At 34.7% G+C, this 13827-nt stretch overlaps 1 protein-coding gene across 2 annotated transcripts in view; it reads left to right on the top strand.

Moving 5' to 3' along the window:
- The window catches only part of Wdr81 (WD repeat domain 81), a 369840-nt gene that overhangs the window by 39735 nt on the left and 316278 nt on the right, over positions 1 to 13827 (top strand). For both annotated transcript variants that reach the window (XM_090398673.1, XM_090398674.1), the window contains exon 5: positions 13081 to 13688. In XM_090398673.1, coding sequence (XP_090254799.1) covers positions 13081 to 13688 — 608 coding nt within the window. The remainder of the gene's footprint in view (positions 1 to 13080; positions 13689 to 13827) is intronic.

Below are 13827 nucleotides of genomic sequence, written 5' to 3' on the forward strand. Positions count from 1 at the left end.
TGTAAATAGATGAATGAGGGGATCAAGCATGAAATCTGGCATGAGGCACTTTGGAGGCATCACAAGATGAATAATGGTAATAATCAGTTGCATGAAAAGCATAAAGAGCAGGCTAGGAGAGTGACTCAGTTGGAAAGGACAGCAAAGTGCAGTATGAGCAGAAATTAGCAGGCCAAGAAAAACCTTCATGAGTTTTTTCGATATGTGGAAAGTAGAAAGCAGAATGATTATGGTAAGGTGATGTTAAGAGATGAATGTGGGAGATTAGTAACATCTGCAGAGGACATAGTTGAGGTACTCCATGAGCAGTTCATTAGGGTGCTTCATCCTCACTGTGAAATCAGAAGCTCAGGTGTAGTGAATGAAATGAGAGATGGCTAAATGCTGAGTGAGCAAGAGGTATACGAGGAGTTAAGTAAGCTAGATGTTAGTAAGGCAACAGGACTTGATGACATATCGCCATATGTCTTAAGGGAATGTTCCAAGGAGTTAGCTTCAGCTGTTTAACCCATTAACATACAAAGACTTCTGTGACAGGTCTTTTGTTTATTGCACCAAAATCGATTTTGACGTATCACAGATGTTACGAAGTTCGTGTCAATTTGAAACAAATTTAGAGCCAACTTTAAAAATAATTTATATGTCAAAGGGTTAACAAGAGACTTGTAACAGCATGTCCCAAAGGAGTGGAAGGAAGGCAAAACATTGATGCACTTCACAAAGGTGGTTATAAGACAAGGCAACAAATTATAGGCTGATCCATATATCTGGAGTTGTAGTTTAGGTATCAGAGAGGTTGGTGAAATATAGGATACAAAAGCAGGTTGATAACAGTGATATTCTTTGTGCTTGTCAGTATGGGTTTGTTAAAGGGTGATTGTAAAGTCGCACAGCCGAAAGTTTGAATTTGTACCACTCGTTTCCAAATCATTATAATAATTCCCTATGCCATTAGATGTCACCATCATTACAAACTACCAGAGATGCTGAGTTCACTTTGGCATGTACAGGTTGTTCTCAGTGTAGTTTTGTTCATTGTGAAGGTGAAATGTCTTTTTACTAGCCTCAATGAGTTTTCATTGAGGCTAGTAAAATTTTGGAAAGGTATTTCTCTAATTGTTCTTGCACAAGTGTTGCAGAGGAATTTTGTGAGAGATATCTGGGTACAGCAGTACCTCAGAAGTCGATAACAAGATTAGTGCAGCGTATTGGGAAACTGGATCTGTTGCAGATAAGAACTACTCTAGAAAGCCCTCATTTTGAGTGACGATAAAATGGACGAAGCGAAGAGATCACTGCAGCAGTCCCCACCAACAAAAAAAACCACGAAATTTGCCATGCAATCATCAATATCATATTGTATTGCTCTCAAAAAGCTGAGAATCGTTATACCTTCATTCATATCATTTGCACTTGGTCCCTGAACTGAAGGATCCAGATAAAGACGAATGATCTTCAGCAGAAGGTTATGCTCATTCATTGAAGAACGTGGTATAGACATGCTTAATTACAGTTTTCTTCAATGATGAGGCCTAGTTTCATGTTTCATCTCAGTGGGTATGTGAATAGTCAAAAAAATGGGATTTGATCATGTGAAAATCCACATTTTCTTAATGAAAAAGTTTTGCATTCTCAAAAATTGGAGTTTGGTCTGTGATATCATGCCTTCATATAGTGGGACCCATTTTCTTTGAAACGACAGTGAATGGTTCTGTCTACCAAGACATCATCGCACACTTTGTGTCACTCCTTCATGTCAGTCAGCAAATGCCATTGTTGATTCCAGCAAGACAATGCCATACATTGAATAGAACTACATTTCTTGCAAGAATGTTTTGGTGACCATCTCATCTCAAAAGAATTTTGACCTCCAAGATTACCAGATTTCCCCCCCCCCCCCCCTAGGAGTATCTCAAAGGTGTTGTTTATCAGAATAATCCTCGCACACCGGATAAACAAAAAAATGAATGTTTCACCGATTGAAAACATCAGCATGTAAGTACTTCACAAGGTGGCATCAAACCTGGTAACAAGTGTACGAATTTGTATTCACAAAGGAGGTGGCCACTTTCAGTATATGTTATAATGAGGTTCTTATTCTTCCTTTGTTATAAAGATCTAATTATAACCTGTATTTGTAGCTGTTTCATTTTCATATACTTGTAATTAACCTCGAAACAGATGTGTGTTATTTCTGGATTGCGACTTTATGCTCACCCTATATAATAAGGTGATGAATGTATTGTACAAGGGAGATGTATATCAATGGTATACTTAAATTTTGCAAAGACATTTGATAGATTGCCACTCCATAAGTTAGTCATTAAATTGAAGCAAATGGGATTGGATGATAGACTAGTGAGTTGGATAGGGGAATGGCTATCAGGTATCAGCAAGTTGTGTATGGGACGGGGAACAGTATCTTGAAAGAGGAAAGTCGCTATGTGCTACAAGGGTCAGTTTTGGGACCATTGTTATTTAATTTGTATATTAATGATATTTGGATAGGTTTAACTAGTGATATACAGCTGTTTGCAGATGATGTGAAACTAGGGAGAGTGATAAGGAATCAAACAGATGTGGCCTTACAGGAGGATTTGAATATATTGTGTGAGTGAGCAACAGTATGGAACTGTCAATTCAGTGTTGCCAAGAGTAAGGTTCTGAATTTATTAGACAACAGAATGCAAAGTATACACTTGGTGGGGAAATTTTGAAGGAAGTTGAGGAGATAGGAGACCTTGGAGTGGTGGTGGACAAGGATCTGAAGCTCAGAGGTCACGTTGCACAAGTTATGAAGATATCACAACAATGGTGTGGAGGACTTCTAGAAATAAAAAGTCTCTGGTTCTATTGTATAAGGCCTCGTATGGATTATTGTGCACAGATTTGGTCCTGTGGTATTCATGATGATGATGAGGATATATTGGTGAGGGTCCAGAGAAGACTGACTAAGGTCATAATTAGTCTTTGGGATGTGGGATATGAGAACAGATTGAGAACAAGCAGTTTGCAAAGCCTTGTGAATAGGAGAAAGACAGGAGATATGATTGCAACATTTAAGTTGGTAAAGGGTTGTTATCATGTTAATGTAGAAGAAATTTCTCATACAATGAGAGAAGGGGGGGGGGGTAGAAGTCCTGGTAATTTAGTACTTTTAGAGAATAAAATTAGTCCTAGAAAGGATAGTAAATTGGAAAGAAAAAAAAACCTTCAGGTCCTTACAGGATATTGGGATTTTAAATTATCTCCTATGAATTTTAAAATACAAAATATGAAGAATCCAACTAAAATACTAATTGTGCACTCTGATAGATTAAGATTATATCTGTTAAGGGATGATAGTTTAGGAGATCCTTTAAATAGGATATTAAACGATGAAGGTTTTCCTAACCTAAATAATAAGAAAGTAAAGTTCTATAAAAAATAAATCTAGATGTCAAGCTAATTGTTCTGAAAGTTCAAGGCAACGAAGCCATAAAAATGAATACAAAAGATCATCTAGTTATGTACATAAATATAAACCTAAGTTCCCCAAAGAGAAAGTAGATAATAAAATTAAGCAACTTGATAATTTAGGTTACGAAAATAATTGCATTTTAGAAGAGTTAATGTCAGAGTATCATAAATGTGCATATGAAAATTCAAAAGGGATTAAAGAAACTACGTGTCGCTTCTAATTTAGATACTGTTAATGAAGATAACCAAGCTTCTGATACTGTTAGTGAAGATTTGAACAAACTAATGGTAAATATATTGAAAATAGGCAAAGGCGATATAATTTTAGGCCTAGAAATCATATTCATAAGAGGAGTCATTTTGTTAAAATTAAAAGGAGATATGTAAAAAAAAAAATTTATTCACGAAATACTAAGCCATTGTAAAATCTCACATAAATGTCTTGTTTAATGTTTGTTAAATGTCTTGTTAAAGAAGAATTTGGTGGGAAACTAAGAATGTTGTCTCTTGGAAACAAGAAGAGCAGAACTGGATGAGATAGTTACTCTATGGAGTTAAGTTTAAAGAATGTCAGAACTTTTTATAAGTTATCTTCCAAGGATAAGGAACTGTACACAAATATATGTCGAATTAATTAAAGGCAAGTGATAAATATTTTTCACAAGTAATCTGGAATCTGCCATGAAAGCTCAGAAAATTGGAAATGCATTGGACTGCTCAAGTAATATATTCCTGTTTGTTTGTAATATATTGGTAATGTGTACTATGAGAGCTCTCCTAAAATCGTCTGGAATTCATCCCTCTGTCCAGCCCTTCTGAACTATACAGTGCAACCACTGTAAGACTTTTATACCTCCATACTTCAGCATTTCTGGTCGAATATCATCTACTCCTGCTACCTTTCCACATTTCAAGCTTTTGATGGCTTTTTCTACTTCAAGTATGGATATGTATTCCTGACTGCTTGCCAGGTCAGTGTTTTTTACCCCTGTGCTGTCATCACTGCTTGTTTCATTTAGCAGTTTTTCAAAGTAATTACTCCATACCTCAAGGATATCTTTTTCTCCTGTTTTCATGTCACCTTTATCATCTCTAATTCCTTTCACAACACTCTTTCCTCCATTTCTGAGTTTCTTCAACAACTTCCAGAATATCTTGCCACTTTGATATTTATTTTCTGTGTTCTTATCAAAGTCCTCCCATGACTTTTGTTTAGCCAGTTTTACATGGTGTTTAGCTTTCTTACATTTGTCTCTGTATTCTCTAAGAGCACAAGCTGACTTATTTGCCAGAAACTTTTGATATTCTTTCTTCTTTTCCTTCACTGTCTCTTCCTGTGTCCACCATGTAGTTCTGATTTTTCTATCCTTGCAGACAACCTCACCACATGTCTCTCTGGCTGAATCAATCAGTGTTTTCTCCAGGGCTTGCCACTGAATCTCCAAGGTTTGATTCCTGTTCTTAAACTCTTTCATTTTTTCTTTAATCATGTTTGTGTATTTTAGTCTACAGTTCACATCTGAGAGCTGCTCAACTTTTATTCACTTTAAAACTTTCTTACATGTTCTTTTCAATATGAAATTCAATTTAGTCCTGCTCAAGACAAAATGGTGATCACTTCCAATTTCAAATCCTCTATACACTCTGGTGTCCTGCATCAGGGAGAAAACATCACTATCAACAATAACATAGTCAATGAAACTTTTCTTATTCCTTGTCTCTTCTCTCCATGTGAATTTATGCGAGTTAATGATCATTCAGGTCGCTCGTTGTTGGGTGATCCAGCTGATCGCACAAGTTTTTGGAGAGGTAACCTCACTTAAACAGGTCTTGGTAGTGACCCTTCCCATAATGCATAGCATTATACATGTCCACAAGGAGATGTGCTTTGCATTATGGGGTACTAAGGCAAGTGATGTGAAGTCATATCACCTTTACCACAAGTTGCCCCAGTCCTGAAAATACTTCAGGTGCAAACTTTATTTGCTTACACTTGGATAAAGGATTAAACCAAGTATATAAAATTCTTGGTATCTTTAATTTATAATATAACCAAGTGAAAAAAACTTCCAACAACAAAATTTTTCATTATATGAAAATAGTCATAGAACTAGGGGGTCATTCATGGAAGTTGTATAAGAGTGTGGTTAGTAGGGGTGTGTAGACTAGATTTTAGGCATGGTGAATGAGTGGAATGGATTGCCAAAGTTAGTTGTGAATTTCCTGACAGTGAATGAGTTTAAGTAGAAGTTTGATAGATTTTGTGTTTATAATAGTTTGAGTCTCCAGACTCTTGGGAGATACTGCCGTATGATGATAATAACAACTGCTGCTGCTGAAATAATGCTTTTTCCCTAAACCTTGTTGACATGGGTTTAGCTGTATAAATGAGATTTGTTTTCCATTATATTAAAGTAAATAATAAAGAAACGCATAAAAACCACAGTGATATCTTTAATTAGTAAAAGGGCAAATATTTCGTACCAAAATTAATAGTACATCTTCAGTGTCTGTTACAGTAATAGGAATGGAATACAAGCAAAACGTTCGGTGGATCACCTATTAAAATACAATTGCTACCGCGTGCTAGGAAATAATAGAAAATAACAAATTTAATCTATTAAGATAAATGGTTTTTTACATAAGATAAAATTTCCCAGATCTTTCAAATAGAAAGACAGTCATTTCTATTTAAATTCGGTCGGTGTAAGATAGTTTCACAACTTTCTTTGCATAAGCGTTCATATTTGAATCTACATCTATGGAGGAGAACAGCTTTATCCCACTGGACACTATGAGTAGAGTCAATACTCTGCTGCGCCAGACCAGACTTCAGAGGTTTGTTATAATCAATATAATTTTGATGTTCTTTTATTCTTTTTTCCAAAGAACGGCCAGTTTGTCCAAAATAAGAGACATCGCATTCACAAGGTATTTGGTAAACGCCAGCCAAAGAGCCAAAGAAATAATGTCGGTTTGACATCATTTCTCTGTTTACCAAATATCCCATTAACCGACACAGTCAGTTCTTTATATGAAGCTTACCCTCCAGATATCGCAAGGATATTCGAATATGTCATCCACTCAGGTTATTTCAGTTGGAAAAACAAAATCTACAAACAAATTGAAGGTATTGCCATGGGTAGCCCTCTGCCTCCACTTTTGGCAAACTACTATTTGAAACAATTCGAAGATACTATGTTCTCATCCATTCATCTTTGCTGTACCAAACAGCAAAAACATCAATATTTTTGCTGTTTGGCCACACACTGAAAATGAACTTTCCACTTTTCTACGACGGATAAATAATAACCTTCACCCACGCATCCAATTCACTATGGAAAAAGAAAACTCTGGTACTTTATCATTTTTGGACATCCTCCTTACTAGAACGTCTTCTGGTACCTTATCTACAAGTGTCTTTCGAAAACCCACATTTACTGGCAGATACATTCGCAAAAAGTCTGCGCACCACATGTCTCAAAAATTTGGCATTCTTAAATCACTAATTCATAGAGCACATAAAGTTTGCTCTTCTCCAATAATCTTACAACAAGAACTTTCCATCATTAAAAAATTAATGTAATCAAATGATTACAACTCCAATCAAATCCAACAGATACTTGACTTTTATGTTCCAATACCTATAGTTTCTTCAATAGTCTGCAGAGTTCCTATTCCGTACTTTCCAGGAATCTTAGAACCTGTAGGTAGAGTTCTGAAAAAGTATCGATTGATTATAACATATATTCCTATCAACAAAATTTCTTCTTTATTACCTTCTACAAAGGATAAACTGTCTTCTCTATCTTTGGCTGGCATTTACCAAATACCTTGTGAATGCGATGTCTCTTATTTTGGACAAACTGGCCGTTCTTTGGAAAATAGAATAAAAGAACATCAAGATTATATTGATTATAACAAACCTCTGAAGTTCGGTCTGGCGCAGCACAGCATTGGCTCTACTCATAGTGTCCAGTGGGATAAAGCTGTTCTCCTCCATAGATGTAGATTAAAATATGAACACTTATGCAAAGAAAGTTGTGAAACTATCTTACACCGACCGAATTTAAATAGAAATGACTGTCTTTCTCTCTGAAAGATCTGGGAAATTTTATCTTATGTAAAAAAACCATTTATCTTAATAGATTAAATTTGTTATTTTCTATTATTTCCTAGCACGCGGTAACAATTGTATTTTAATAGGTGATCCACCGAACGTTTTGCTTGTATTCCATTCCTATTACCGTAACAGACACTGAAGATGTACTATTAATTTTAGTAAGAAATATTTGTCCATTTACTAATTAAAGATATCACTGTAGTTTTTACGTGTTTCTTTATTATTTAATTTACTATGCCACAGGTTCCTCTTAAAATCAAAAAAATTATATTAAAGTATAGATTATCTTCTAATTCCTTTTTATAAGTCTTTTATTTAGTTTTTTACAGATGACAGAGTGAACATTTTTTGACTTATCTTCTCCCTTCCGAGAGAGAGAGAGAGAGAGCGCTTCAATTCCCTTTTTTTTTTTTCTTTCTTTCACATATTTGTTCTCTATTATTACATCCACTAGCTCCTCATCTTTACCTATAAGTGTCAATTTGTTTACTGTTCCTATTCTTAATTTCCTTTTTCAGCATTCTTATCCAGAACTGGTATCCTAATGAAATTTCAGGTATCTCCTACTAATTCTTATGATTTTCAGTGTTTTAATTTTTAAAAAAGCAAAAATTATATTTTTGCTGTTTCTTCTGTGTGTTATTCTAATATTGACATTAAATAATATTATTTAATATCTGATATTTTTATATCAGCATGATTTAATTGTTCATCCAGCTCATCTTTATGTAATCACTTCCATTCATGCTGCAATTTTTTTTCTTTTGTTTTTCATTCATCTTTATTTCCTGATAATCCTGGCTTTCCCTTGGATGAGACCTGAAAGTAATTAAAACTACTGTAGGACAGGTTGCTAGTCTGTTGCTATGCAAGTCCATTAATACTACCCATGCTCTAATTTATGCTTTTAGAACAAGGCGAGGAGATTATAGTGAGGTGAGGTTGGCATTTGAGTGGAAGAAGATATAATTTGTGAATCATCACTCCTTTATAAACCCTTCTTGCAGAAGCTTTATCACTTTTTACCACACCTAACGTGGAGCACCATATTCAACTCGGGCATAAATCTGCCATTATGGTTTAATGTCTTATGACGTTTTTACAAAAGTATTAGTATCACTGTCTTAAAAATGCAGTTGCTCTTGTGATCCATAACATTGTGTTCAGTATTAAGATGAAATACAATTTACACACACACATTTTTGAGTAGACTGTGAGGTGCCATTATTACCTAATTAGCCAATTTCTTCATGGAACAGATATTGATTGGCTGAACACTTTTTGAAGTAATCTGTGCTCTGGGACAGTAGACACTGCCATTCCAGGTAAATATCTAACAATAGCAGTCATTAAAAAAATTTTTTTTTAGAAAAATACAATTTGACAGTATTTTATAAACTACTTAACCAGAATCGAACATTTTGTAGGGCTAATATATTGATTTCTTATGTTACTTTCAAGTTTTAATGTCTTATCACAACAAGCCCAAGCAGGAAGTAGGTTATTACAAATATTTCATCACCTCCAGTTACTTAGTCATTCTCAGAGTTAGAGTAGTGACATTGTGATCACAAAGACAAGTAAGGAAATTAAGTATTCAAGTTAAGTGTCTTGATCCCTGTGCAATAGGCATTAATTACTAGAGTGAAGAGTTGTGTAATATCTGCTGTGAGTATATAGGATACCATGTACATAATTGTTTACATTATTCACCTTCACATTGCATAATTTACATTCACCCTGACTTAATATTTTCTTCATTTTTTACCACACAGTCTTTTAAAGTTTGGTTCTTGTTTTCTCATTGTCCAGTTTCCTATTTTGAAGCCTAACCACATCACTCTGCTTAAAATTGCTTTACATTCAAGAAGTTTTAATGTTTAATTTCATGCCTTAGCATTTCATCTTAGCCTTAGCATCTTTACCTTGAGTTCTGTTCCCTCTGTTCTCAGATCACTGTTTCTTGTTATCATCGTTATGATTTAGAAGTATCTCAACTATTTTGGGGCTTCATTGCTACTCTAGTTATGTTAATATAGTATAATCCCTCTTTCAAGTCTTATTTCCAGGGAAATAATATAAAAATTAAAACAGTTAATTAATATTAACTTGCATGTGAACAATGCATATCAGTTTTAGGGACTACACAGTGTAGTTGTTAAAACTGTACATTGTCCTGTTTCAAGAGTAAAATTTACTAGGAACATTACTCAACTTTGTTAAGATTAGCAACAAATATTTTGTACTGAAATTAACAGTACATTGTTATTGTGGAACATACTGTTAATTCAGAGACAAAAATGTGATAAATAAGTCACTTAACCCATAACAGAAAGTGCCATCTCTACTAGAAAACTTATATCAAATAGGTAATGATTTTTGATATTTATGTTAGATGAAAATTCCCTAACTTTCAGGATAGAACCTTTTGAACTTGAAGAGACATTTAAAGCTGCTTTTATGAGGTAGGCAAACATCATTGGATATTATATTCACTTTCAATACTGTCATGCATGACCTGATTTTTGAGGTTTAAGATACTCTCATTGTAGTGCAGATGTTTCTGATGTTCACTAACTTTGGCCAGTTTGTCCAAAGTATATTAAATTACTCTCACCAGGAATCTGGTAAATACTGGCTAAAGATAGAAGTGGAAGTTTGTCTTTTATAGTTGGCAGATGATTAGAAATTCTGTTGATTGAAACATGTGATATTAGGGGACATTTCAGGATTCTGCTAATAAGTTCAAGAAGTGCAGAAATGTATTGGATAGGAAGTCTGTATTCTCTTGTGGTATCCTTGGGTGTAGAATTGTAAGAGGCTGATATCCATTGAATATGATAAAGGTCAAAGCCATTAGATTCCATGAATGCTTTGATCATGAGAAGCTCTTGCTGTTAACTCCAGTTTTCTGGGAGGCATGATGTGCAGAACTTTGGTGTGTATACCAAATACACATGCAGGGTGTCCACAAATGTTTACCGTGATTATAATATATTATAACTCTTCAATGGATACTTGAAATGGAACACAAAGTTAGACTTCAATGCATAACATATAGAAAAAAAAAAGTCAATGAACGACTTCAGTATGTGCACTGCCGGTAACATGTAAAATATCCAAGTGGTAATCAATAACATGGCACACATTCTCGAATATTTGTTGTGCGACTCCTTCAACTGCATTTCTGATGCGCTGTCACAAGGTCTGGAACTGGTGTTGTATAAACAAGATCCTTAACATACCCCCAAAGAAAAAAAGTCTAGGGGTGTAATGTTCAGTGACCTTTGGGGGCCATCTCTGCCAATCCAGCGATTCAGGAATTCTCGATTAAGACGATTGCGAACAACACGAGACCAATGGGGGGGGGGGGGGCTCAATCCTGTTGAAAGATAATATTTGGTTGCATCTCCTGTAGCTGGGGAATGGCATAATTATTGAGCATGTCTAAGTACACATTTCCATTAATTTCTTTTTCAAGAAAGAAAAAAGGGCCAATCACTCGATCATGCATTAGTCCACACCACACATTAAGTTTTGGACTAGCTCGAATGTGTTGTCTTATGGCATGTGGGTGTTCAGATCTCCAGATCCTTACATTGTGTCTGTTGACTATTCCACTCGTGAAATGTTGCCTCATCAGAGAAACAAACGCGCTGCAAAAAATCATTTTCCTCATCGATGCAGTTCAAAATGAGGTTAGCAAATTCTTCATGCCTTGGACGATCATTTGGCTTTATCTTCTGGACAATTTGGACTTTGTATGCAAACAATTTCAAACGTTTGCATACCACTTTGTGGACTGTACTCCTTGGCATTTGAAGTTCTAGTGAAGCTCTTCTGATTGACTTCTGTGGTGACTGAGGATACAGTTGAGGCAGTTTGAACTGCCTCAACTGTCTTCTCGGAAATCAATGGTCTGCCACTGCTTGCACCCTTATGAACTGAACCTGTTTCTAAAAACTTCGTCTTCTATGACTTAATGAGCTTAACATCAGGTGGGTTCTTTCCATACTGTGCCCTAAACATTTGCTGCACTATAACTGGAGATTTTGTTTCTGCTAGCCACATAACACATTGGGCTTTTTCCTGTACTGAAGCCATTTTTAAAGAAAATCAGCAGCGCTCCTGGTGGCAAAAGCAGTATACTGAAGATACCAGTATGGAAACTTTGAGTGCCTAAGTTTACCTGCAACAAAATTTATTCAGTTAGTTTCATTGTTAAAATATTATAGCCAGTTGAAATCAGGGTAATCATTTGTGGACATCCTGTATGTATGACCTTTTCAAGAAACTGTGAATAATTTTTAATAATGATCTAGTGTTTGGTATTTGCACTTAAGAGACAGGATTGAAATTTTGCCTCTCTATGTACAGTCAATGGATCTCGTAATGGACTTACAGGTAGCTTTCTTTATGTATTCTTGAGAGGTCCTCCCAAACTAGGTGCATAGCTTCATTTTATCATCACCTTCGTTTTACTGCCCAATCTTGGTGTGGTAGGTTTTAATTTATTTCATGATATGTAGATCTATCCTGCAAAAGGAAGTCCATCCTTTCATAATTACCTTTATTACTATGCATTTCCTTTATCTTTTAAAATATAGGGTTGTTTTAAGTTGCACAGAATTAGTTTGCAGATAAATTAGAATAGATTTAATAATAAAGCAGAATTATTTGAAACAGAACCTCATGACGAAAGGTTGCACTCGATGTTATGCATAAAATCTAGATATGGGATGATAGCAAAATCATGTCCATTATCATCACCTGTTACACTGTATGAATTTAAATGGGAATAATTGCCCTCTCAGTTCTAAAAATTTGGGAAAGTCTCATCCTATGTAAATATCAGAGATCATGAATTATTCATTTGTGTGATTCTTCTAGAACATGCATTTGCTGTTATGGGTTAGCTGATTATATTCACCTCATAATCTATCTCTTTGAATTGCTTATTTGTTCCACACTGATAAGGTACTGTTAGTTTCAGTGCAAAGTATTTGTTGCTAATCTCGATAAAGTTAAATACTGTATGTAATATTTTATTCTTAATTTTTGTGTTACAGGTACCATTAAAGTTAAGACAAGTCTGATAATTTTTAAAGAATTTTTTTACTTCTCTCTGATTCCAGACAACACATAAATCAAATGCTGTTATTTGTAGGAGTCCAACTTGGTGTAATTTTCATATGCAGATTCTATAGCTCACAGTTAAAATAAATGTTCAAAATGTCACTTTTTTTATGAGCAAGTGAATGACCTTTCAAATATAGCTTTCTTTTTAAAATCATCACAAACTGATAAAGCATGCCATTCAATATTAAAGCCAAGGGGGAAAAAAAAAAACTATATTATGAGAATGTTATTTTAAGGACATGTAGAAGTTGATACTGAACAGTACTCAGTGTTTTATTGAAAAATACATACATATAAAATGTCTAATAGGAATAACAGATGTATGTAAAATTTCTTATATCTATCTCTTGTTTCATTAGGAAGTTGCCATCCCAATCTTCTACCTGTTATGTGTTTAGTGGAAACAGATGAAAGCTTCTATTTTTTTTATCCCTACAAAGAATATAACCTTCATCATTGTATAATGTTTAGTCCTGCCATTTTAGACACTTCAACAACTAGATGCCTCTTTGTAGTTTACCAGTTGTTGCAGCTGATTCAAGAAATCCATGACTTAGGACTTCATCTGGGCATACTTACTCTAGCAGATATTTCAGTTGACAGAAATCTTTGGATTCAAGTTATTCCAAGAATGTGGAATGACCTGTGGGATGAAGTAGAAGAAATGCAAAGAAATCCATGCCAGATTTTGCTACCACAATCTAATATCTCCAGTGCTGAGGCATCAAGTTCCTGTGATAATCAAAAACACTATTCTTCTAACTTGATTCCAGTGGAGAATACTGAAGTATTAAGAGAAAAAGACCAAAGATATAGAGAAGAAAGTGCAAAGGATCACACATTTTCACTTCTTAAAACAAGCAAAGATGGCACTCATCAAAATAAGCAAGCATTCCTAAATTCATTGGTTAATAGTTGGGTTAAAGGATGCATTAATAATTTTGATTACTTAATAGAACTGAACAAGGTAGGTAATTCATTTATTTTTTAATATGTTTATTATTGACATTAATTTAGATGTAATAGGCTTTTTAATGATAATTCTATCCATAGCACATTAGTACCATAAGTGATGGTTTAAGTATTAGATAATTCAGAAATCCTGT

Source organism: Typopeltis vanoorti, chromosome 10, assembly GCF_054136105.1.
Source record: "Typopeltis vanoorti isolate ZY-2024b chromosome 10, IOZ_Tvanoo_1.0, whole genome shotgun sequence".
NCBI lineage: Eukaryota > Metazoa > Arthropoda > Arachnida > Uropygi > Thelyphonidae > Typopeltis > Typopeltis vanoorti.